The sequence below is a fragment of the Petaurus breviceps genome, unplaced genomic scaffold, assembly GCF_028583685.1.
Source record: "Petaurus breviceps papuanus isolate PSGF00001 unplaced genomic scaffold, PetGlider_PUasm1.0 140, whole genome shotgun sequence".
Classification (NCBI taxonomy): domain Eukaryota; kingdom Metazoa; phylum Chordata; class Mammalia; order Diprotodontia; family Petauridae; genus Petaurus; species Petaurus breviceps.
The window spans coordinates 34,781,918-34,809,568 of record NW_027185698.1 but is presented as its reverse complement, the minus strand read 5'-3'; the positions used below and the strand labels follow the sequence as shown (position 1 = coordinate 34,809,568).

At 37.2% G+C, this 27,651-nt stretch overlaps 1 protein-coding gene across 2 annotated transcripts in view; it reads right to left on the bottom strand.

Annotated features, from left to right (window-relative positions):
• The window catches only part of EVC (EvC ciliary complex subunit 1), a 142,187-nt gene that overhangs the window by 88,466 nt on the left and 26,070 nt on the right, over positions 1-27,651 (bottom strand). For both annotated transcript variants that reach the window (XM_069070033.1, XM_069070031.1), the window contains exons 5-7: positions 22,943-23,027; positions 20,382-20,480; positions 11,432-11,569 (exon numbers count right to left, since the gene is read on the bottom strand). In XM_069070033.1, the coding sequence (XP_068926134.1) occupies positions 11,432-11,569; positions 20,382-20,480; positions 22,943-23,027 (322 nt within the window). The remainder of the gene's footprint in view (positions 1-11,431; positions 11,570-20,381; positions 20,481-22,942; positions 23,028-27,651) is intronic.

Below are 27,651 nucleotides of genomic sequence, written 5' to 3'. Positions count from 1 at the left end.
GACAGATTTCTATATATTAAAAACAACTGATCAAATAAGGCCAATTAATTAAAATGAAACAATACAACATTGGGTAATCTGATTTCTAACTGGAGGAAAGATTAGGGACTTTCCAATTTGGGAAGGGTAGAGTGAGCACGTGCAATTCTCTGAATTCAGCAAAGGAGGTGTCCCATTCCTCTCAAGTGTCTGTAATCAATCAAAGGAATGTGGAAACAAGGAATGATTGATCAGCGCATGGTTAGTTTTCAGATAAGATATATGAGTCTCTTGAGATGCTCAATTGTGATGGGGCAGCTAAGTGGTGCAATGAATACAGCACTGGCCCTGGAGTCAGGAGGACCTGAGTTTAAACCCAGCCTCAGAGACTTAACACTCACTAGTCGTGTGACCTTGGGCAAGTCACTTAACCTCAATTGCCCTGCCTTCCCCCCTCCAAAAAAAAAAGAGGAAGTGCACAATTGTGGAAAATTCCTTGTATCAATCTTTGGATTTGAGTGGGTTTCTGGTCAACACAACCTAGATTCTTGGTTAAGGGTCTCTAAGCAGCAGGGAGAGGTGGTCCCAGTTTCCCAGCCACACATGGTTAGGTTCAAGCAATGCAATGAGGTGTTTTGACCCCTAATTCCCAAAACTGAATAAAGAGACAAGACAGCAGTTGGACTAGACCCATCATTGCTAGCTCTAGCTCCAGAACTGAGTCACAAGGTGGAGTCAGTATGGTTCACTCAGTTCCCACAACTGACTCTTTGTTGTCCTAATTCCTCAATTCCCTCAATTGGAATGTAAATCCCTGGAAGGTGGGCACTCGTCTTCATTTTGTTTTCTTATCTCTAAGTCCTGGCATAGTACCCTCAATCAACCAACCAGCGAGCCTTTAGTAATTGCTTATTATGTGCCAAGCACTGTGCTGAGTACTAGGTATACAAAGAAAAAGCAAAATCAGTTTCTCCCCTCAAAGAGCTTACACTCTAATGGTGGAGGCAATATGTATATTAATCAGTAAATATGAGATGTATACAGTGGGCTGGTAGTCACCTTTGAGGAGAAGGTCTTAGCAGCTGGGGACAGCATCAGGGGTGTGGCGAAATGACCTAGCATAAAAGGTAGTGCTTGAACTGAGTTTTGAAGAATGTCAGGGATTCTAGTGGAGATGGAGGGGAAGAGGCAGAACATTGCAGGCACTGGGAAAAGCCAGATGATGGTTGTTTGAGGATGAGAAAGCAGGCCAATATGACTAGACCATAGAGTGCATGGAGAGGAGCAATATGTAGGAAGACTGGCCAGATATGTGTTGCTTGAACTTATTGGGTACTTAATACATGCTCTTAGAATGAATTCAATAAAACAACTTGTCACTTCTATGCCCCTTGAATTGAATTAAATATCTTAACTTGTCACTTCTGTACTTTTATTTATATTCTTCCCTCCACATAAAATGTCTTCCTCCTATACCATCAGTTTTACTGTATAACTTCATAAACTTGTAGGTGAGAAGGTCATTATAGATTTTCAGATATGAAAACTCAAGCTTAGAGTAGGAAGCGACTGGTGTAAATTAATAGTCACCTGTTAAGTCTTAGATTTGCCTAAGGGCTCTAGACTCACAACCTTATGCTCTTCTCTCAATAGCACATTTCACTCTTCCAATTATTATCTATCCTTCACAGTTCAGTTCAAATGTCTTCTCTTCGTTGAAACCATTCCTTATTCCTACCTCCCCCCAACCCCACCCTGCTGACCCCATGCAGTCAGAAATAACCCTGTCCTATTAGGAACTGACACGGTTCTTCATACCTCCCTCACAGTCTTATAGAATGGTTATTTGTTCACATGGCTTCCCATATACCAAAACTTCAGGATATTAGGGGATTGAAGGCTTTATCTTTACATTGGTGGTATCTCCCTCCAGAAGCCTCCTCCTCAAAAGACTGGCTACTAGTTGCTGAAATTTTAAGAGATGGGTCTTTTATCTGTACTGGTGTAGAGCAGCAAAGTCACATATACTTTTAACATTGAAATATCCCTGGGATAGCAGTAACCATTTTTTGTGCTATGGACCCCTTTGGAAGTCTGGCAAAGCCTAGGGATTCCTTCTCAGAATAATATTTTTAGCTACATAAAAGACATAGGAACACAAGGGATATGAATTATATGGAATGAATAAATAATTTTACGGTACTTACAATTAAATGTAAGTGCTGAGAATACCAATAGTATGACAATCCCTGCTTTCAAGGAGCTAAACATTCTGGTGGGAACAGAAACATATATGAAAAGGTCAGATGGAAAGGTCCTATGATCCTAGGGGGCAGCAGCAAAGCAGATACCAATGCTTCTTCTTTAAGTCATTTCTACTAATAAAAATGTATCAGTTTACAACGTTGAACCATTTGATAGGGCCAAGGGCTACATAGTAGCAAGAACTTTCTTTTCTGAATCTTACAAAGCTGTGGGTCAAGTTCCAGGCTGAATATCCACAGATATTACTTCCCATGATGATGGCTCCAGGAACTCTGATAGAAGCATTGTTCTTCCAAAGTCTCTTGAGTTCAGGGTCCTGGGCTCTCTCTTTCAGGATCTGAAGGGAAATACTGGTGAAGGCAGTGGTGGTTTGACCTTTCTGATGAATTATGCCTCCCATTTTCTCCTCAGGGTCCCCTTATGCTTTGGGGAGGCTGGCTGGCCTGTCCTGTTTGTGGAAGTTGGTTGGAATTCCTGGATCTCTTCTCCATATGAGATCCCCCCCCCCCACCCAGATATTGAAATAGAGTTATTAAAATATTTTTAAAATAATCTCATAGACACCAGGTTAAAAATCCCTTCTTGTAGAAGATAATAGGTATTTTATAAATATTTCTGAGTGAAGATCAATCAAAACTGGTCAAGAAAATCTTCTGGAATAAAACTTGAAATGATTTATGTTTTCCTTTTTGAGAACATAACTACGAATTAGTAAGACTTAAATTGTATGCTTCACTGGACTAGGCTGATATTACCAAATGACTGAGCAGTTAATGAGACTTCTGAGAAAATGCCAAAAACAAAAACAAATCCACTCTAAGATGCTGGCCAAGTACAGGTAATTTGGTAGCAGCAACAGTTGTATGATGATGGGTATCAAAGGAAATCCTTCACTCGGGTCCCTAGAGGGGCAGTGCAGTGAGGTGGAAAAGAAGAGCAGATTTGGAGTCTGGAGAGATTTTGGTTTGTATTCCAGCTCCAACCCTTACTAGCCATATGACCAGGCAAAACCCTTCACCTCTCTTAGCCTCATATTCTTTTCCTATAAACTGGTGATAAGAATCCTCGTACCATCTACCTCACAAGGTTGCCTTCAAAATTGCATTTTGGAAACCTCAAAAGCCTACAGAAATGTGTTCTATTATTTATTATAGATAAACATAAATATCATTTAATAAAATATGTTGTAATTGACATATTGTAAGTAAATTATAAAGAAGGAATGTCAAAGGGGATTAAAAGCTACATTATGAATACAACTCTATGTCATGCCTTGGTAAACTTAGAGGCATTGTGACAGATTAGAAAAGGTCTCTTTTGTTTTCCTTCTTATTTTTGTTTTAAAGCACACAGCTGAGGGGGTCAAGTACAAAATATTCTGCCTGGCAAGTGTTCCTTTTAATTGGCAATGAGTTTACTCATTATCTATGGAAGATCAATTTTGTGGGATAATTTTGAAGCACAGTGTTTTAAAAATGTTCCAGGAGGCAGAGGCAGGCCAGGAGGAGGCCTGATCAATGAGGGGAGCAAGTTGTCCCACCAACCACAAGGGCCACTGCCAGGCCTATCATCAAAGGGCTGGGACTGGAAAGAGCAAGGTAAGAAAAAAATGCAGGGTCCTTGTCTGGGACAGCAAATACTCCTGGGACTACCACTCCATAGCCCAGAAATTTAAAAAGCCCCTATCTGAAACTCCAAGGACCAAGACAGCAGAGTGAACCCAGACTGCTCCAACCCCTCCCCCACCCTGAAAACATAGTAACTACCAGTATTGTCCCAGGGCAAAACCCTCAACAGTAAAGGCTTGGGAACCCTAGAGGAAGGGCGTGGCTAGGGCCCTACCTCAAAATGGGTAGAAAGCAGACTACAAAGACTCTGAAGTTCTACTATCCTCAGAGGGAGGAACCAAAAACTCAGAGGCAGACAATGTTGACTCCACACCCATAGCTGAAATATCAACAGGGAAGAGGTCCCAAACACAGCTTTGAAAACCAAATGAGAGATATAGAAAACAAAATGAATAATTTGTTTAAAATCAAAATTGCAAAATTAGAAAAAAACTTTTTAATGAAGAAAATGGCTCCTTAAAAAGAAAAGTGTGTGATATGGAAAAGGAGCTCCAAAAACTAACCCAGGAAAATAATTTGCTAAAAATTAGAATCAACTAAATTGAAGCAAATAACTCTAGGAGGAACCAAGAATTAGTCAAACAAACAGCAAGAATGAAAAATTAGAAAAAGAGATAAAATATCTCAATGGAAAAATAACTGACCTGGAAAACAGATCCAGGAGAGAAAATCTGAAAATCATAGGCCTACCAAAAAATCATGATGAAAAAAATGAGCCTGGACAACATTCTCCAAGAGCTCATTAAGGAAAACTGCCCCGAGATACTAGAACCTGAGGGTAAAATAGAAATCAAGAGAATCCACTGGACACCTACTGAAAGAGATCCCAAACTGAAAAGTCCTTGAAATGCTGTGGCAAAATTCAAGAACTACCAGGCAAAAGAGAAAATACTTCAAGTAGCCAGAAAGAAACAATTCAAATATCGAGGAACCACAGTGAGAATCGCACAGGATTTGGCAGCCTCTACACTGAAAGATCTCAGGCAGTAGAATACAATTTTTCTCAAGGCAAAAGAGCTCGGGTTACAACCAAGGATCACCTACCCAGCAAGACTGAGCATATTCTTCCAGGCAAAGATACGGTCATTCAATGATATAACAGATTTCCAGACCTTCTTGATGAAAAAGCCAGAGCTCAATGGAAAATTCAACCTCCAATTACGAGATGCAAAAGTGACATAGAAAGGTAAACAAGGAAAAGACATACACACACACACACACACACACACACATACACACAAACAACCTGTTATTTAATAAGAGCAAACTGTTTATAGACAAGTAGAGGGTATGAGTATAAATTACACAAAATGACAATTAAAAAAAATCTTATTAAGGGCTACAAAGGGACTGCAATGGAAGAAGAAGAATGAATGAAGTGGAAAAGGGTAAATCATGCCACAGAAAGAGGAATAAAAACAATATAGAGGAAAAGAAGGGAGGGAGATGAGTATTATATGAGCTTTTCCCTCATTGGTTCTGGTGCAAGGAGGGAATAACACAATGAGTTAAGCATGGGACTCTATGGAGAAAAGACACAAAAAATACTCTATTATTTTCCCATAATAGAGGGAAAGAGGGGAGGGAGAGGAACTTCGCATGAGATTTGTTCCTGTCACTCTTGGTGCGAAGAAGAAATAACATACTTCATTAAGTATAAAAATATTCTATAGGCAGTAGGAGGGGAAAAGGGCTATGAAAGGGGGGGGTAATTAGAAGGGAGGGAAGAAGTAAGGGGGAAGGGGAAGAAAAGGGAGAGTGGCTGATAAGAAGGGAATACTGAGGGAGGCGGTGATCAAAAGGAAAATTATTAAGGAGAGGAAGGGAGAAAAGAAAAAATATAAGCACTAACGGGGAGGGAATAGGATGGAGGGAAAGAAACAGATAATAATCATAACTGTGAATGTGAATGGGATGAACTCTCCCATAAAATGGAGGCAGATAGGAGAATGGATTAAAATCATAATCCTACAATATGGTGTTTACAAGAAACACATCTGAAACAGAGGGAAACACACAGGGTAAAGATAAAAGACTGGAGTAAAATATATCATGCCTAAGCTAAAGTAAAAAAAAGCAGGGGTAGCAATCCTTATCTCAGATAAAGCAAAAGCAAAAAGTGATCTAATTAAAAAAGATAAGGAAGGAAACTATATCCTGCTAAAAGGCATCATCAAGAATGAAGCAATATCATTACTTAACATATATGCACCAAGTAGTATAGCATCCAAATTCCCAGAGGAGAAGGTAAGGGAATTAGAGGAAGAAATGGATAGCAAAACTATTCTAGTGGGGGACCTTAATCTCCCCCTCTCTGAACTTGATAAAACCAACCTCAAAATAAACAAGAAAGAAGTTAAGTAGGTGAATAGAATTTAAGAGAGGGTAGGTATGATAGATCTCTGGAGAAAACTGAATGGGGATAAAAAGGAATATGCTTTCTTCTTCTCAGTGGTTACATGGCACATACACACAAATTGACCATGTACTAGGACATAAAAACCTCACAATTCAATGCAGAAAGGCAGAAATAATAAATTCATCATTCTCAGATTATGATGCAATAAAAATCATATGCAATAAAGGGCCATGGGAAGACAGACTAAAAACTAATTAGAAAGTAAACAATTTAATCCTAAAGAATGAGTGGGTCAAACAAGAAATCATAGAAATAATCGGTAACTTCATTCAAGAGAATGACAGCAATGAGACAACATACCAAAATTTGTGGGATGCAGCAATGGCAATTTTTAGGGGGTGTTTTATATCCCTGAGTGCATACATAAATAAATTAGAGAAAAGGGAGGTCAATGAATTGGGCATGCAATTGAAAAAGCTAGGAAAAAAAATTGAAAATCCCCAATTAAATAATAAATTAGAAATACTGAAAACCAAAGGAGAGATTAATAAAATTGAAATTAAGAAAAATATTGAATTAATAAATAAAACTAAGAGCTGGTTTTATGAAAAAAACAATAAAAGTGATAGGCCCTTAGTAAGTATGATTAAAAAAAAGAAGAAAACCAAATTATGAGTATCAAAAATGAAAAGGGTGAATCTACCTCCAATGAAGAGAAAATTAAAACAATAATTAGGAATTATTTTGCCAAATTGTATGCACATAAATTTGACAATCTTAGTGAAATAGATGAATATTTACAAAAATATAAGTTGTCCAGATTAACTGAAGAGGAAGTAAATTACTTAAATAACCCCATCTCAGAAAAAGAAATCGAACAAATCATCAGTGAACTCCCTAGGAAAACATCTCCAGGGCCAGATGGATTTACTAGTGAATTCTATCAAACATTTAAAGAACAATTGATTCCAATACTCTACACATTATTTGGGAAAATTATTGAAGAAGGAGTCCTACCAAATTCTTTTTATGACACAAATATGGTACTGATAGCTAAATCAGGAAGAGATAAAACAGAGAAAGAAAATTATAGACCAATCTCCCTCATGAATATAGATGCAAAAATTTTAAATAAAATATTAGCAAAAAGACTATAGCGACTTATCACAAGAATAATACACTTTGATCAGGTAGGATTTATTCCAGGAATGCAAGGATGGTTTAACATTAGGAAAGCCTCAGTATAATTGATCATATCAACAATAAAACTAACAAAAACCACGTGATTATCTCAATAGATGCAGAAAAGGCTTTTGACAAAATACAACATCCATTCCTATTAAAAACACTAGAAAGTATAGGAATAAATGTAGCCTTCCTTAAAATAATAGGTAGCATCTATTTAAAGCCATCAGCAAGTATTATATGTAATGGGGAGAAGCTAGAAATATTTCCAGTAAGATCAGGGGTGAAACAAGGATGTCCCCTCTTATTCAATCTGGTACCACATCTAACCAGTCCAATTGGCTAAGATGACAAAACAGGAAAATTACAAATGCTGGAGAGGATGTGGACAAATTAGAACATTAATGCGTTGGTGGTGGAGTTGTGAACTGATCTAACCATTCTGGAGAACAATCTGGAATTATGCCCAAAGGGCTATAAATAATTTTATACCCTTTGACCTAGCAATGCCACTTCTGGCGTTGTATCCCAAAGAGATCATAGAAGTGGGAAAAAGACCCATATGTACAAAAATATTTATAGCAGCTCTTTTTGTGGTAGCAAAGAATTGGAAATTAAGGGGGTGCCCATCAATTGGGGAATGGCTGAACAAGTTGTGGTATATGCATGTTATGGAATACTACTGTGCTATATGAAATGAGGAGCAGATGGACTTCATATTTACCTGGAGAGGCTTATACGAACTGATGCTGAGTGAAAAGAGTAGACCCAGGAGGAATTTGTATACAATTACAGACACAACGTATGTGTGACAACCAACTTTGATAAGCTGGACTCTTCTCAGTAATCCAGAGATATAAGTCAAGCCCAAAAGACTCATGATGGAGAGAGATGTTTACATTCAGAGAAAGAACTGAGTTTGAACCCAGATTGAAGCAAACCACCTGCCCTTTTTTGTTTTCTTGTTTGGTTTTGTTTCCTCTTTCCCATTCTTCATTCCATCTGTTACAATCCTTCTTTATAACCTGACTAATGCCTAATGTGAAAGTATTTGCAGATACTATACTTGATTGTATGCCACCATTGGGGGGGAAAGGGAGAGAAAATTTGAAACTCAAGGAATTGTGGTAATGAATCTTGTAAACTAAAAGAAAACAAATGAATAAAGACAAAAAAAAAAGAAAATAATAGAAAACAAATAAAATATGTCTCCTCAAAAAAAAAAATGTTAAAGGAAACCATAGGGGAAAGCTAGGTGGCACAGTGGATAGAGTGTCAAGTGTACAGGAAGACTCATCTTCTTGAGTTCAAATCTGGCTTCAGAAATTTACTAGCTGTGTCACCCTGGGCAAGTCACTTAACTCTGCCTCAGTTTCTTCCTCTATAAAATGAACCGAAGAAGGAAATGGCAAACCACTCCAGCATCTTTGCCAAGAAAACCCCAAATTAGGCCATAGAGAATTGGAAACAACTGAATAACAAGTTAACTATGAGGGCAAAATCACAGGAATGTCATAGAACTAGAAGTAATCATATCAGCATAAGTTAAAGTTAGATTTTTTTAAAAAAAATTTTGGAGGGGGGAAGGCAGGGCAATTGGGGTTAAGTGACTTACCCAAGGTCACATAGCTTGTAAGTTTGAAGTGTCTGAGGCCAAATTTGAACTCAGGTCCTCTGGAATCCAGGGTCAATGCTCTATTCACTGTGCCACCTAGCTGCCCCTAAAGTCAGTTTTAGTAAACTATGAGGAATAGGCCAGCTTCTCTGACTATTCTAAAATTTATCGCATTGAGTATAGCTTGTATTCAGTAGCCAGTGGTTCAAATTCTGGTAGTAAAGTCACTACTTCTCAAGGCAGCAAATACACTATCAGATCACTCTTATTAATGGTTTGTCCTTCCACTGAATCAAAATTTTCCTCTTCTCTCTTACTGTTATCAGTTCTAAATCTAAGCAGATCTAAATCCTTTTACCATTTAGTTATCTGAAGGCAGTGTCAATGGCCTTTCCTCCTGATCCCCTAAGACTTCTGGCTGCCAGGGTGTCAATCTCCTTACCCTTCTGCTTATTCCATTGGCATATTCTAGGTTGTCAATTTATTTACTGAATGCCATACCCAGAACTGAGTACAATATGCCAACTGTGGGCTGCCTGGGGCAGAGAACAGCAGGCCTATCCCACTTCCTTTGCTCTAAGCAGTAGATGTCTATCTATCATGGTAACTTTTTATTATTTGCCATTTTACACTGCTGATTCATTCAGAGTCAAATGGAGTTAATCACACTCTAGCATATATATGTTCTAAGTTCTGAGTGCAAAGGAAAGGTAAGTGACACATGTCTCCTCTAACTCTGAACAGAACTGAGTATCCTCTACTTTTTAAATCATAAAAGTCCTAACTACTTAGCAGTCACTGAACTAATCACCAACAGATCCCAAACTCCATATTCTATTTGAAGCCTATTTCAAAACAGCAATGGAAGAAATGAATATTGTAATCTATAGTTATGAGGTTATATGGAAAATTACTATTATGTCATCATTGTTTGAAATGCTGCATTTTTACTATGATTATCACTATTTACAATCACTAGAGATGAACAACTAAAGGGAGTGAAAGGGTATATTTAAGAGAAACTGAACCCTCAATACCAGTTATTAATTCTAATAGATGGAAAACTATGTCAGGGTTGAGGACAGTTTTTTTAGCTTTGTAAAGATTTTCACAGAACAAAGAGCCCAATTACATCCATTATGCCAGTCATGGGCTGGTAATTGCCAACTTTGCTTCAAATCATGTATGCAGAGTAGTAGTGTGAGAGCCCTGGACAGACAATTTTGCAATAGTGAATTTTCAAGTTGGAACAGATCTCAGAAATTTTACAGTCATATCTCTGAATATTAACAATGAGGAAACCGAGGTAAAGAGTGGTGAAGTATTTTGTCCTAGGTCATATAGCTATCTGGTGTCATCAGGGACTCTAATTTGGGTCAATGTCTATCTTCTTGTCCAATCTGAAGGCAGTGATTGTACTCTAAGCTAAACTTCCCAAGTTCTTCCTCCTCCTTCTTTTCCTTCCTGTCTCTGTTTTTCTCTGTCTCTCTTACAACTAGGTGGCACAGTGAATCGAATGCTGAGATTGGAGTCAGAAAGACTTGAGGTCAAATCTAGACTCAGATAGACTCAGAGTCACTAGCTATGTGACTCTGGGTAGGTCACTTAACCTCTTTGCCTTAGTTTCCTCAACTGTAAAATGGGAATAGTAATAGTATATATCTTGCAGGATTGTTGTGAACCTCAAATGAGATGATAATTGTAAAACAGCACTTTGCAGAGTACCTGGATCATAGTAGGCACTATATAAATCTTTATTCCTTTCTCTATGTGGTGGTAGACTATCTTTGGGACCTGCCCATTTTAGGGCAGAATGGGGTGAAGCCAGCTCAGAAAGAATGAGTGGCCCACACTCAGTGTGAGAGGCTACAGGTCAGGATTCTACCAGGTCAGGCCATGCATGAGTTACAGATTGAATAGATAAGTAGGAAAGTCTGAATTTTAACCCAAGCCCCTTAATTCCTAATCTCATCCTCTTTCTACTATATTAACCTGCCCCCCAGAGCACTGTCTCTCTTAAGCCCCCTTCCTGTCCCTCTTCCAAGGGAGCTTCCCAACCAGACATAAAGTTCCCACATGTAATTTTCTCTACCCCAAGGGGTAGATAGAGTCATCAGAGAAAGCTCTATCAATTTCCAGTGTGAATTATAAAAGAGTAATCTGAGTTTCTCACAATGGACAAACAAATTTTCTTTCTGTGAATCTTTGAACCTTAATTTTACCTTTCCAACCACTTACCTTTAGAAACCAGATAAATAAGTCCCTAAAGGGAAGGAAAGTACATAACAAGCTTTCAAGCACAGTCCTTTATATTTAGCCAATTTAATTGCCTAGTGGGGGACAAAAGGTGTTGTTTTTTTTATAGTAAGCATTTCAAGGAAAATAAAATTCTGTACTTACATTATCTATTATGTGTTCTGAGTATTCTCTCTCTTTCCTTTCGATGTCTTCCAGGGTGGAATATTCAGAGCTACCAGCACCCACCATCTCTGTATTTGATAATTTGGACTGAATTTGTTTTTCTAATTCTTCCAAATCCTGAAAATAAAAACACCACAAATTAAAAAACAAACAACAAAACCAATAACAACATGTTAAATACCAAGGAGATAAAAATTTCCCTCATGATCTTAGCTACAACACAAAAAGTGATTTGCTCATCCTTGATTAAAATGCCCCATATGTTTTTATATTTATAATCATAACTCATTCTCCTATGCATTTTATGGCTTACAAAATATTTACCTCATAAAAATCCTGTAGAAGAGATGCAAGCACTGGCATCTTCATGTTACATATAAGAAGGCATTGGTGGTTCACAGCTATATACTGAAGGTCTCATACTTAGTAAAGGTCAGAGAATAATGAGCTTTAGAGATGGAAGGGACCTTAGACATTATCTAGTCTAACTCACTCTTTTTACAGGGTGTAAAGCCAATCACAAACAGCTCTCCTGAGGACTGCTGCTGTTAATAACTTTAAGGATCTAATCACATAGTAGAGTCAGCACCCTATTTATTCAGCAATAAAATGAAGCAAAACATTCAAGAAACTAAAGCACAATATTCAAAATAATATAACATAACAACTTATTACTAAAGTGGCTGCATAGTTTTAAACAAAACATGTCATTCAGTAAGTCACAATCTCCTCAAACCTAATTAAAGTCTTCTTTCATCTTGATTGGAGGCTGGTTTCCAACCATCCTTAAGGGGGTAATCATGGGGCAGCCAGGGGGAACAGTGAGTAAGAGCACCGGCCCTGGAATCAGGAGACCGGGGATTGGTTCTGGCCTCAGATACTTAACACCCACACAAAATAACTGGTTGTGTAACCTTGAGCAAGTTACTTAACCCCAATTGCTTATAAAAATAAAATAAAATAAGGGGGTAATCATTCTTAAGCCAATTATCCTTAAGGGGTAGTGGAAATTACAAAGGCCATCTACCTCTAGGGCATAGTAAGTTCCAATATCATCAGTCACTACTGAGTACCCAAGTAAAGTTCTCTTTCATCTTGACTCAAGGTTGGTTTCCAAACTCCATGGCTCCTCTTCCATGCCCCAGCTCTTTTCTAGATTAACAGGTAGGCAGTTCTCTTGCCTGGATTTACCAGACTGTTGACCAGATTCACAGGTAGGCATATCTCCAATTCTGTTCCCTATTGCAGCTCACAGGGGACTGCTCCACCCCAAGATCTTCACAATTTCTGTTTCTAAGAAAACAAAGCTCAACAAGGCTAAAATAATATTTACATACATTGCTGGTGCTATCATCTCATATCACTTTCTGTCCAAGAAATCAATACAAATCAACAGAATGCTTCTGTCTGACAAAGTAACAAAATTCAATAGATAGAATGCTTCTGTCTGACAAAGTAACACCCATACAGAACAACAGACAGAATGCCAACATCACAAACATTCTCTCTTTTAGCTCTCTTTGGTCCCAGCTCATGCTTGAGCTTTTATCTGTTCTGCTCCTTCCTGTTCCACACTTCCTGTTCTGTTCTTTCAGCAAACTCCTCCCACCGTGGGCTCCATGTGATGATGTTAGGTCTATTAAGGGCCGGGAAGGTCTCCCTTTGGCCTATTAAGGGCAACACAATGTTTACTGTTTCCAACAAAGATTTGACACAATCAAAGGCAAGGCTCAAAGGCACTTGAATGGCTGAAACAAGCATCAAAGCACTACTTTGCTTTCCATTAAACAGGGCAAGAGAGGATAACTACTTTGCTCATGGTCAGATAGCTAGTCATAAGCAGCAACCAATAAATAAACATTTCTTTTTTTGTAGTTTATTTTTTATTTTATATCATTCATTTCCACAAGATTTTGAGTTACAAACTTCCTCCCCATTTTCCCCTACCCATCACCCCAAAACAGCAATCCCACTTAATATCCCCTCCCCCAATCTGCTCTCTCCTATATCTTCCCCTAGTCTCCCTCTGATTTTCCAGTAGGGCATGGTGGATCTCTATGGTCCAGTGCCTACATATCTTATTTCCAAGTTACATGTAAAATAATAATAATAATTAATAATAATAATATATTTCTTAAACATTTTATTTTAAACCTTTGAATTCCAAATTCTTTCCCTACCTCCCTCATCACCCACCCTTACAGGGAAGATAAGCAATTCAATATAGGTTGTACATGTGTAGCTATGCAAAACATTTCCATAGTGGAAATATTGTGAAAGAATGACTATATTTCCCTCCATCCCATCCCAATCCCGACTTGTTCTATTCTCTACTTTGATCCTGTCCCTTTTCAAAAGTGGGTGCTTCCAATTCTGCCCCCCCCGAATGCCCTCCCTTCCATCATCCCCCCTCTAATCCCCTTCCCCCCTACTCTCCTGAAGGGTAAGATACCCTATTTAGTGTGTATGTCATTCCCTCCCTAAGCCAAATTCATTGAGAATAAGGTTGACTCAATTCCTTTTGCCTTCCGGTTCTTCCCCTCTATTGTAACAGTTTTCCCTTGCCTCTTCTATATGAGATATTTTACCCAAGTCTATCTCTCCCTATCTCCTCTCCTTATATTCCTCTCTCAGCTCTCAATTTCACCTTTTAAGTATCATCCCTTCCTATTCAACTGGTCTTGTACCCCCTGTCTATGTATACCTGTACACATATATACACATACTCACATATGTATTCATATACCCATATACCCTTCTATATAAACATATATATGTATACATAAATATATAGATAGATAGATACACATTTTTATTCCCATCAACTATTCTCATACTGAGAAAAGTTTCATAACTTACAATTATCATTTTTCCATGTAGTAATGTAAGTAGTTCATCTTTGATAAGTTCCTTATGACTTCTTTTCCTTGTTTACCTTCTCATGCTTCTCCTGCTTCTTGTACCTGACTGTCAAATTTTCTATTCAATTTTAGTTTTTTCATCAAGAATACTTGAAAGTCCTCTATTACACTGAATGACAATAGTTTCCCCTGAAACATGATCCTCAGTTTTGCTGGGCAGGTGATTCTTAGTTTTAATCCCAGCTCCTTTAACTTCTGGAATATCATATTCCAAACCCTTCGATCCCTCAGTGCAGAAGCTGCCAAATCCTGTGCTATCCTGATTGTGTTTCCACAGTATTAAAACTATTCTTCTTGGTTGCTTTTAATATTTTCTTCTTGATCTGGGAACTCTGGAACCTGGCTATAATATTCCTAGGAGCTTTCTTTTTGGGATCTTTTTCAAGAGGTGATTGGTGAATTCTTTCAACCTCTATTTTGCCCCCTGGTTCTGAAACATCAGGGCAATTTTCCTTGAGAATTTCTTGGAGGATGATTTCTAGGTTCTTTTATTGATCATGGCCTTCAGGTAGTCCAATAATTTTTAAATTATCTCTCCTGGATCTATTTTCCAGGCCATTGCTTTTAAATGAGATCTTTCACATTGCCTTCTATTTTTTTTCATTTGTTTGGATCTGTTTAATAGTATCTTGATTTCTCATAAAGTCACTAGCTTCCATTTGCTCCAATCTAATCCTGAAGGAATGATTCTCTTCAGTGTGCTTTTGAGATTCTTTTTCCGTCTGACAAATTCAGCTTTTTAAGGTGTTCTCCTCATTGCCTTTTTGAGCCTCTTTTGCCATTTGAGTTAGTCTATTTTTTAAGGTATTATTTTCTTCAATCGGGTTGTTGAATCTCATTTTATAATTTTCTTGCATCATTCTCATTTATCTTCCCATTTTTTCCTCCACTTCTCTTATTTGGTTTTCAAAATCCTTCTTAAGCTCCTCGATGGTCTCTAAGCAGCTTATTCTTTTCTTGGAAGCTTCTGGTGCAGGAGTTCTGACTTTGCTATCTTCCTCCTGTTACATGCCCGACCATTTTGTCCCCAAAAAAGGAATCCAGATTCAGACTGCTGTGCTTGCCTTGCTTCCCCTTTTGCTCATGTTGCCACTCAATTACTTGACTTTTGAGCTTTTTGCCACAGTAGAATTCTGCTACCAGAGGGGAAGCTTTGTCCCAATCACTGGGATTTTTGCAGCTGCTGGAGATATTAGTTGGGTGCCCTCTCTGAAGACTCCACAAGCTCTGGCAAACTTGTTACCACCCCAGCACCTCCACCCTAGACTGCAACCCAGATCCAAGCAGGTTAAAGCAAAAGCAGTTGCCCCTCAGACTTGTCCCTTGGTCCCCTACAATCTGCAGGCCAGGAGCTCTGAAGAAGCCACGTGATGGCAGCTGCAGGGCCATGGTGCCTCAGTTGGTTCTCACCCTGGGGGCAAAGGCCTGACTGCCCTCCTGAACTCCTGGTTCACAAAGTCCATACTGCACTGACCTCTCACTTTGTTCTTAGCATCTATGGGTTGAGAATTCTGGAAACCTCCACAGCTGCTGGTGATCTGAAGTCCCTCCAGCCAGCGGCTGGTTAGGCCACCCTGAGGCTAAAACCTCAGGCTGGCATGGGGCTGGGCTGGGCTCCCAGTATGCTGTGCTGGTCGCTTCCTGCCAGCCTGCCAGGCTGTCTTCAGCAGGAGGTTAAATTCTCTGCATCATTTTGTGGGTTCTATAGCTCAAAGTTTGTTCAGAGTCACCTTTTATGTGAATTGGAGGAGGTGGAAGTGGGAGTCGCATGAAAGTCCTGTTTCTACTTTGCCATCTTGACTCTGCCTCAAAATAAACATTTCTTAAATGACTACTGGGTGCCAGTCACCATGTTTGCATCCCAGTGGGGATACAAAATGAGGCAAAAAACAGTCCCTACCCACAAAAAAAGCTCATAATCTAATAGAGAGATGGGATTTGAACCCAGGTTCTTGAGTTCTAGCTTCTTTTCATTTTACCAGTTATGACATAAGCCCAGACTTTCTAACTCCCAAATTTGCCATATACCCTCTATAAATATATTTTTCAAAATCAACATTTCTTTCATCCAACGTGAGAAATGTTCAGTCATTTTCCAAGCATGTCTGATTCTTTGAGACATCACTTGGGGTTTTCTTGGCAAAGACACTGAAGTGGTTTGCCATTTCTTTCTCCATCTCATTTACAGATGAGGAAACTGAGACACCAGGGTTAAGTAACTTGCCCAGGGTCACATAGCAAGTATCCGAGGCCAGATTTGAACTTGGGGAGATGAGCCTTCCCAACTCTTTGCCCAGTGCTCTATCTACCACATCACCCTGCTGCCTCAATATAGGATTTCCAAAAAACAACTGGATACCATTTCTTAGTCCCAAGGGTATATTTTTCATTATATTCTAATACTTTAAGAGATCATGGCACCCTGAAAACAAAACTAAATCTGAAGTCATATAACCTACTTTCCAGATCTAGTGGGATTTTCTTGTGTGGCCCTTCCACAAAACACTCAATCTTGATGAGTCTCAGTTTCTTGATCTGGAACACAGGGATAAAAGTACTTACAATTCCTACTTCGTAGAGTTGTTGTGAGGATGCTGTGAGATAATTTACATAAAATGCTAATCACAGACTATTAAAAGTCATTTTCATGCTATTATGCAGGATAAAAGCCGAGGTCTATGTCCATAGGAATGTGCATCCACAGCTTTGTTTGAATTAGGAATCAGTGAACTCTTCCTTTCTTAAACTTCTTACAGCACTTTATACTTCTCTTATCATTTTACTCCCTTTTGCATTACGCTTATCTATGTGATGCTGCATCTGACTGCTAGACTGGAAGCTTTAGGAGGGCAGGGACTATGTCTCATAATTCTTTTGCAACTCTGACATGCCTAGCATATAACTAAATTTAATAAATTGAATTTATGTGATAAAAGAGAGCCTTTATAACAGAGGAAAAAGAACTCTTTATAAGAGAGTAAAAACAGGGGACAGCATCTATTTATGTCAATATGCAGTTCCATCAAAGTCCTGATCTATGGGACTATTCCCTTCCATAGTTGAGGAAGCTAGGTGGCACAGTAGATAAAGCCAGGAGTTCAGCCTCAGATACTTCCTAACTGTATGATCGTAGGTAAGTTGCTCAATATCTGTTTACCTCAGTTTCCTTAATTGTAAAATGGAAATAATAACAGCACCTACCTCACAGGGTCATTGTAACGATCAAATGCAATAATATTTATTAAAAGCACTTAGCACAGTCCTTGGAATGTAGTAGGCTTACAAATAATAAATAATAATAAATGCTTATTCTTTCCCCTTGTTGAGGTCATATCTTCACTATGTAGTTCTCACACATTTCATTTTTTTTTTTTTGCAGGAGGGAAGGCAGGGCAATTGGGGTTGAGTTGCCCAAAATCACATGGCTAGTAAGTGCGTCAAGTGTCTGAGGCCATATTTGAACTCAGATCCTTTTGACTCCAGGGCTGGTGCTCTATTCACTGCACCACCTAGCTGCCCCCACCCGTTTTATTTTAAAACTCCTTTCTTATGCCTCTGAATTTTTATTATTTCATGGAAACCAGAAGCACACTCAGGCTGTCCATCCATTCTTCCTCACACTCATGGTATGACTTGCCCATTTCCATTTCCTTTCCTGGTCATGCACATCATTATTAATGCATTTAATATCATTTCTTCTGTAGGAATCATTGTTGGTAACATGCTCTGTGTTATTTACAATTCACCATATAACTTTCTTTTTATTGAGCACCTACTCTATACAGCCCTATCCTAGGCTCCTGGGAAGAAAGAAAAAAAAAGAGAGGGGGAGGGAGGGACCATTCCTACCCAGAAATAGTTTATGTGATATGATCTTCTTGTGTATCTTTATTGTTATAATTTCATGATTTAAATTTTTTTTAAATCGATGGCTGCCTTGTTGTAGTTAATATTTTTAAGGCAATAACAACATCGATGTCTATACATAACACACACACACATACACACACACAAACACATAAATATATGTAGGGCAACTTTTCCCCAGAGTTTCAATTAAAGATAAAATCATCAGTAAAACAGAAAATGAGCACAAATGTGAAGTTTGGCATTTATCAAAAGTGAGTAAGAAATGAAGAAAGAGGTCATTATAAGTATGAATACACCACTAATTTTTTATTCTCATATGGATGCTTCCTTTTATTGGATCAGTGTTTTGATTAGTGAGGGTACTCCTTCCATAGATGTTCATTTCAACTCCTTAACACCTTGTCATTTTATGAGATTCTCATATCTGCCTTCTCATATATTAATGGCAGCTCACATTGATACATTTTACAAAGCATTTTCTTCACTGCAGTCTTGTAGGGAAGCTTTGAGTAAACTATTTATACCTTAGGAGTGAAGAATGTCTCAGTCAGAAAGATGAAGTGCATTTTCCAAGATCAGAGAGCTAATGAGTGTAGGTGGGAGGACTTGAGCCCCCATCTTCTGTCTTCTGTCTTTAGAGGTACATACTTGTTCTGATCCTTTTTCACTGACTTGAAAGTGCCTCTGGGTAGGTAGCAATGATGGAAAATGGGCAAATTCTCTGAATTTGTTGCTTTTTTAAAATGGCATTTTGCAAAGAATATTATCTATTTACAGAAAGATTTGTATTTTTAAGTTTGTCAGGCAGGGTGATGTGGTGGAAAGAAGGCTGACCTAGGAATAAGGAAGATTTGGATGGCAGTGCTGCATGTGACATATACTGCCTTGGGGATCATGGAAAAGTCACTTAGCCCCTAAGTTCCCCTAGATAATTTTCTTAAAAATCTATGTTACAAAGGAACTGCTCATCTATGTGGGTGGAGAGAGTTTCAATACTGGAAGCTCCCTAGACCAAGAAATAATAGCTAGATGAAAATAACAGTAGCATTTACATAGTACTTTAAGGTTTATCCAGCTCCAGACACATATTTCATTTGATTGTCACAACAACTTTGTGAGGTAGATGCTATTATTATCTTCATTTTATGGATGAGGAAATTGAGAAAAACCAAGGTTAAGTAAGATGTCCAGGGTCATAGCCTGTATCTAAGGCTTTATTTGAATTCAGGTCTTCAGGACTACAAGCCCAGTGCACTGTATCACCTAGCTACTTGGACTGATCACAGGTCTGCTCATAAAATTTAAAAAGAAAAATGTCAGGTAAAACTATAACAAACAATCCCTACATTCTGGAGATTATAAAAGATAAAGACTAGGCTACAGCATTTATAGAATTAATAGGTTTATAAAGATCACAGATTTGGAGTTGGAAGGAACTTGAGAAATCATGCAGTCCAATCCCCCCATTTTGAAAATGGAGAAACTAAGTCCCAGAGAATTTAAAGGACCTGTAAAGAGACAGGATTTGAACCTGGTTCCTTAGATTCTAGAACTACTGTTGATTGCCTATTATAGATGATTTTATAACAGTCACTAATATTTTATAGGAAATGTCAACAAGAGGTTCTTTATGTGCAAAAGATATAAATACATATCCTTTTTTTTTTCTTTTTGGAGGGTGGAAGGTGAGGTAATTGGAGTTAAATGACTTGCCCAATGTCACACAGCTAGTGTCAAGTGTCCAAGATCAGATTTGAAGTCAGGTCCTCCTAACTCCAAAGTCGGTGCTCTATTCACTGCTCTACCTACCTGCCCCAGTACATATCTTTTAAAAAAAGATTTGTAATCTACGTTTGTTTTCAAAATGCCAGATTTAAGAGAGCACATTTAGTTGTCACCAGCTACTGTAAGTTGGTTAAAATGCGAGCCTTATTAAAAATGGCTCTTTGAGGGGCAGCCAGGTGGCTCAGCGAGTAAGAGCACTGGCTCCAGTGTCAGGATAACCTGGGGATCAAATCTGGGCTCAGATACTCAGCACCACACCCAGAAATAACTGGCCATGTAACCTTGAGCAAGTTACTTAACCCTGATTGCTTTAAAAAAAAATGGTTCTTTGATACATAAGTTGTAACTCTTACCATTTCTTGTTTTGAAATGATCTTTTGATACAAGTCATCCCCAGTTTTCTTCTTTGGAAGAATATCAGTTAGGGACATTTTGAGGATTTGGATAAACATCTATCAAAACAGGAAAAACAATATGTTAAGACCAGTTTTTACCCTCCTTTGTAGTAAAGTTACTGTACCTTCCCTTAAAAAAGACAAACCAAAATAAAATCACTGATCATGTCTGATAGCATAGTCTAATTCCACACCCAGGGCCCACTGTCTTTCCACACATTTATCATTTTCCTTTTTTGTCATATTAGCCAATCTGAGAGGTATGATGTTTCAAGTCTTTCTCTAATCATTAATGATTTTGAACACTTCTTCATATGACTGTATTTAGTTTTGATTTCTTTTTCTGAAAACTGCCCGTTCATATCTTTTGACCATTTATCAACTGGGGTATGTTTTATTCTTAAAAATTTGACATTATAGGAAACACTATAAGAAAGCATTATAGGATATTAGAGCTTTGGTCATGGAAGTTATATGACATAGAAAGTGAGAGTTTAAAAAGTCAAACTACCAAAAATTATTTTATAGAGCTAGAAAAATAATAACAAAATTCATTTGGAAGAACAAAAGGTCAAGAATACTAAGGAAATAACTGAAAAAAATTAAAAGAAGGTAGCTTCACCATACCAAATCTCAAACTGTATTACAAAGTATTATTCATCAAAGCACTCTGGTATGGATAACAAATAGAGTAGGGGATTAGTGGAATAGATTAGGTACACATTAGACTGTAATAAATGACCATAGTAATCTTATGTTTGACAAACCCAAAGATCTAAGATTTGGGGACCAAAAAAAAAATCCCTATTTGACAAAAAATGCTGGAAAAATTAGAAAACATTCTGGGAGAAACTAGGTACAGACCAATATGTCCTATTGTTTGCCAAGATAAGGTCAAAATGTGTACATGATTTAGGCATAAAAGGCAACATGATATTCAAATTAGTAGAGTAGGGAAAAATTATCTGTCAGATTTATAGATAAGGGAAGAATTTATGACTAAATAAGAGATAGAAAGCATTACAGGATGTAAAATGAATAATTTTTATTATAGCAAATTAAAAGGTTTTTGCTCAAACAAAATTAATGCAGTCAAGATTAGAAGGAAAGTAGGAAAGTGGGAAAACTTTTAGCAAGTTTCTCTGATATAGTCCTCCTTTCTCAAATATATAGAGAACTGAGTCAAATTTTTAAGAATTAAGTCATTCCCCAGTTCAATGGGAAGGTTCTATTGTTGGGGACAGGGAGGTCACTGGGGACTTATAGTGATGTTTAAAAAAAATTAAACATTTATTTAAGAAAAATTTGATTTACAATGCCTGTTTTCCTCCAAATCTTTTTTTTTTTGCCTTTTTGAGGGCGATTGGGGTTACGTAACTTGCCCAAGGTCACACAGCTAGTGTGTGTGTGTGGGTGTGTGTGTTTGTGTGTGTGGGTGTGTGTCTGTGTGTGTGGGTGTTAAATGTCTGAGGCTGGAACCAAACTCAGGTCCTCCTGATTTCGGGGCCAGCGCTTTTACTCACTGTGCCACCTAGCTGCCCCCCTTTCCTCAAGATCTTTATTCTTATAATGCTATTTTAGAATATTCAAAGGGCATCATATCACTTTTATGAGGATACTCTATTTTTTTTACTCTTTTGACTCCCCAATCAGGAATCATAGTTAAAAGTTTTGAACAACCATAAGTAAACCGAAAGACTATCTTTGTACTAGATCATATTTAAAATAAAGGAGATGAATGTACAAGAAAATGCATTAAAATTAAATTAAACTTAAAATAAATTAAAATTATTTCATTTTAAATAAAATAAAATTAAAATTAATTAAATAATAAATTAAAATATTTAAAGAGTTTTGAGTAAACTATGTACATTTTCTCTCTAGACAGAGTATTTAATATTATATCACACAATTCAAAGTTGTAAGATCTCGTGATTTCTTTACTTTGTCATACTCTCCACCTATGCAGATTCTAATTACTCCCAGTATACCTTTGCATTCAGCATTCTAAGAGATTTCTAGGTCAGAGCAAATGGGTTCCCTGAGGAGCAATCCTCTTGTGATAAAGCTTTCTATTTTGCTTGACTATTCCTTATACTCTCTCCAGGCCTCCTGCTAAAAGTCTTTCCAGATTTGTAGGACCCACTGTCTTAACTGTGGAGAATCCAGAGTGAACCAATGTCTAAAGACATAATGAATTGACAAGGGAAAATTTTAATGGAGGAAGATACACATCCTTCCCATAAACAAAGTAGGCTATGGGGACAAAGTAGTATATTTACATATTTACAGAGCTGAGAAGCAGCTTAGGGGCCACTGAGACCATCCCATACCTGAAAAAGAGGAAAGAATCTCTTTTATGTATAACACCTGAGAAGTGGTTATATGACTTTCTGATAAAGAGGAACCCACCACAGCCATTTCTGCTTCTCAACTAGCTAAAGTTCTTACATTTTCTAATAAAACTACATTCATACTCGGGTCAAAAAAATACATAAAAACCACCATCTTCCACCTACCATGTATTTCTCCTGCCTCAATTCCTTGTCTAAGAGTAGTAGACTTTTCAGATGAAGGCTATGCAGACACAAGCTAATATCAAAACTGAAAGAAAAAACAGAAAACTTTTTTATAGTGACTAAAATAAATTACTCCAGTGGAACTTCATTAGTACAACACTCATCAATTTTTGTTGTCAACTTTAACACTAGATCATTTATAGAAATCATGCCTGATGCCTTTTCATTTCCTATTGTCTTCCTGGGATGTTAGTATACATAAAAACTCAATGTAAAAAAGAAACATTAAAACCCAACTTTGACCAAGGATGAAAATAGAAATAAAAATACCTTTTCATTTCTATAATGCATCAAGGCTGAGAGAACACTTTACTCTTCACAACCATGTGAGGTAGGTATGACCAATATCATCCCCATTGTAGAGATCAGAAATCATGAATCTGAGAGGTTATCCAGTCAAGGGGTTCTTAACGTGGTGATTTGTGAATGTTAAAAAGTGTGTAATGTGTGTATGTATACATGCACATATAAATAGCACACGTGTATATGTACATGCATGTACTTATATATGTACATGTGTGCTACCTGCATGTAAACATACAAGTACTGTCTTGTGTAAACATGCATACATATAAGACTGTGTTTCAATATAATTTTTTCCTTTGTAATTATATTTTATTTATTCATATAAAAAAGCCATTCTGTAAGGTCCATAGATTTCACCAGATTTGCAAAGGGTCCAGGAAGCAAAAATGATTAAGAAGCCCTGATCTGGTCCAACCTCTCATTTTACAGCTGAGAAAACTGAGGTTTAAAGAGATGAGTGCCTTTCCCTGTGCCACATAATAAGTGTCAGAAATAAAATTTGAACCTACATCTCCTGATTCAAAGGCGTAGCACTCTGCTCCCTATGTAATGTTGCTTCTCAAAGAATGGTAACAAAGTAAGTAATGGTCAGAGAAGCTGCTATCTCAAGAAAAGTAGAGGTAAAGCAACAACTTGGTAAGAAATAAAAATGATGATTTGCTTCAGAGTTGCAAAGCATTTCCACATACAATATCTCATCTAAGCCTTAGAACTATTCTCTGAACTGGGTAGGTGCCACAAGTATTATGCCCATTTTACAGATGAATCCAAGACCTTTAGGGATGAACTTTTATGTTCAAGGTCATACAACTGGCCAGAAGGAACAGAAGGATTCAAATGGAGAATCTCTAATGTCAAGTTCAGCATATTTCACACAATATTTCACACATTAGCCTCTCAATTTATCTTCCTGACCAATTAATTTTTTCCATTTTGTGTAATCTTTTGAGACATATGGTTAAGATAAGTCCAGAGCTCTTTTGTTAAACCCCACGACTTGTATTCAGATCTGCACTCAGAAGGTAGAGAAGAACCAAGAGATAAAGACTGCTCGTTAAAATGTAAAGAGCTTGATCATTATGAAATGATTTCCAAGAGTGTGCAGTCTTCAAATGGCAAAAATAAAATGGATATTATATTAATGATGTCTAAAAGGTATCTGTCCTAGAAGAGAAATAGTTGAAAATTATTTTTGTGGTCAAACTTTGAAGCAAAAGACAGGAGGAGATAGAAAGTCTGAGAGAGAAAAAAGAAGAAAATCCAATGGGGAGAATGTATGGCCAGGATTAACAAGCTTTAGCTTCTCATTCGTAGTGACAAAGTAATAAGGACTGAGAAGTATTGGATGTTAAGTGAAGAGTAGGCCAAGGATAAAATCTCCAAGGGATGGGAGGAAAATTATTTACCAACAAGATCAGTACTTTTAAGTCAGGCTGAAAATTATCTAGGAAGCCAAGCCAGGGATTGTTATCCCTGGAATGATAAGACTTTACATGCTGGAGAAGCTTGTTGAAGAAATTAACTTAGAGATTATATAACAAAGAATAAGGGAGTATTGAGGCAAACATATAATAATAAGAGAACTAGAATTAGGAACATGCTAAGTTGAGCATAATAGAAATGAACATAAAAAATAAATAAACAATGCAATAATATACACAATCATTACAACAATATAAATGGTCAGAACAATAAAACAAATGAAACTGAATGGTATGCTATTATAATGATTAAGCTTGGGCACAGAGAAAAGATGAGAAAATACTCCTCTCTAAAACTCACTGCAATGTTCCTCTGATAAAGACCTTATATCTAAAATATATAAGGAAATGATTAGACTGCTCTGCCGGTGACGCGGCGCTTGAGGGAGCTCGAGAGGCCGAGGGGAGAGTGAGAGGCGTGGGCACACACAGGCAGGCGGATGAGGGGAGAGGGTGGCATAGGTTAGAGGAAATGAATGCACCATATTCAACCAAATTGAATTCAAGGAAGAGGAGGAGAGAATCTACTGGACCCAATGGGGCAACAGAAGAAGATGGAATTCTTGCCAAAATACCTCGCTGTTCAGGTATTTAGCTTCTAGTCTGTGGCAGAGATGCTCTTCTCAAGTTGTTCTTCTTCCTAAAAAGAAGCTGATTATGGAAGCAAGGAAACATGAAGAAAACACAAGGGACTGATGTTTAAAATTGGTACTTAGACGAAGTAAGAAATATACTCTCCACTGATTACCCTGCCCTCTTTACTATATCCCCAGTGGACATAGCTATCAATTACTGATATGAAAGTCCTAACATAAAGTTCACAGCCAAGAAATAGGCCATTAAAAATGAGTTAACAACAGAGAAAGAACCTGACCATAGATAGTTACTACAGTAATAGAGGAGATCAGACTTCAAACTCAGAAGAAGACAATGAAGTAAAAATAGCTCCTTATAAAGTTTCAAGGGAAAAAGTAAAATGATCACAAGTCCAAAAAGAATTGGAAGAGCTTAAAAATCAAATAAGAGATGAAAAGGAAAAATTGGGAAAAGAAATGATAGTAATGCAATAAAATCAAAAAAATTATGAAAAGAAAGTTAACCAATTGGAAAAAGGAATCCAAAAAACTTACAAAGAAAATAACTCCTTAAAAATTAGAATTTGGCAAGAGAAAGCTAGTGACTTTGTAAGACATCAAGAAATAATAAGACAAAATCAAAATAATGAAAAAATAGAAGAGAACATAAAGTATCTCATTAGAAAAACAATTGACTTGGAAAACAAATCAAGGAGAGATAATATAAGAACTGTTGGACTACCTGAAAGTCATGATCAAAAAAGGGTCTAGATCCTATACTTTAAGAAATTATTAAGGAAAATTGCCCTGAAATTCTAGAAATAGAGGATAAAATAGAAATCGAAAAAAGCTATCACAACCTATCCCAAAAAGAAAATTCACAGGAACATTATAACTATGTTTCAAAGCTCCCATATCAATGAGAAAATATTATAAACAACTAGAAAGAAACAGTTCAAATATTATGGAGCTTCAGTCAGTATAACACAAGTGTTGGCAGTTTCTGCATAAAAAGACCAATGGGCACGGAATATAATATTCTGAAGAACAAAGGAGCTGGGTTTGCAACCAAGAATAACCTACCTAGCAAAGCTAAGTGGTATCCTGCAAGGAGGAAAAAAATGTAATTTTCAGGCATTTTTGAGGAAAAGACCAGAACTGAACAGAAATTTGACTTACAAATACAAGAATAAGGAGAAACATAAGAAGGTAAACATGAAAGCCTAATCATAGGGTATTTAATAAAGTTAAGCTGTTTACTTCTTTTAAAAAAAAGGAAATGATTAGAAGAAGAGTCATTTCTTAAAAAAATTATTAAAGGTTACAAACAGGCACTTTTCAAAGGAAGAAATCTAAGGTATTAACAACTTTATGAAAGAATGATCCAAATTATTAGCAGTTTGAGAAGTGTAAATTAAAGAAATCTGAAGTTCTACCTCATACCCATCAGCTTGGTAAAGCTGACAAAAAAAAGGGGGGGATCATGAAAACTGAAAGGGCTATGGAAAAACTGAATTTTGAATTATAAGCTGGCCAAGTCATTCTTGAAAGCAATTTATTACTATTCCCCCAAATCACTAAACTATGCATATACCCTTTGAACCAGAGATAACTCTAAAAGGTCTATATTATCTTAAAGAGGAAAAGGACACATATGTTAAAAAAGATATTTACAGCATCTTTTTGTTTAAGGGGATGTCCAGAAACTGGGAAATGACTGAACAAATTATGAATATAATGGTATATTGTTGCATTACAAAAAATTGTGAAAGGGGTGATTTCAGATAAAACCAGAAAGCCATGGATAAACTGATACAAAGTGAAGTGACCAGAATCAGAATAACAATTTATACAACAACCACAACAAAACAAGGGAAACAGCTTTAAAAGATGTAAGAACCCTGGCTAACACAAAGATCAATCACAATTCCTGAAGATGTTTAAGAATGTTACCCAAATCATGATGTGAAGGTTTCAAAAATAAATTACAGAGTTTTGGACATGGCCAATGTGAAAATGTATTTTATTTGAATATGCATATTTGTTATAAGGTTTTTGTTTTTAAATTCAGGGATAGATAGGGTAGGAGAGAGAGAGAGAGAGACAGAGAGAGAGAGAGAGAAAGAGAGAGAGAGAGAAAGGGAGAGAGAAGGAGAGAGAGAGGAGAGACAGAGACAGAGAGACAGATACAGAGAGACAGAGAGAGAGAGGAGAGAGAGAAAGGAAGGAAGAAAGGAAGAAAGGAAGGAAGGAAGGAAGGAAGGAAGGAAGGAAGGAAGGAAGGAAG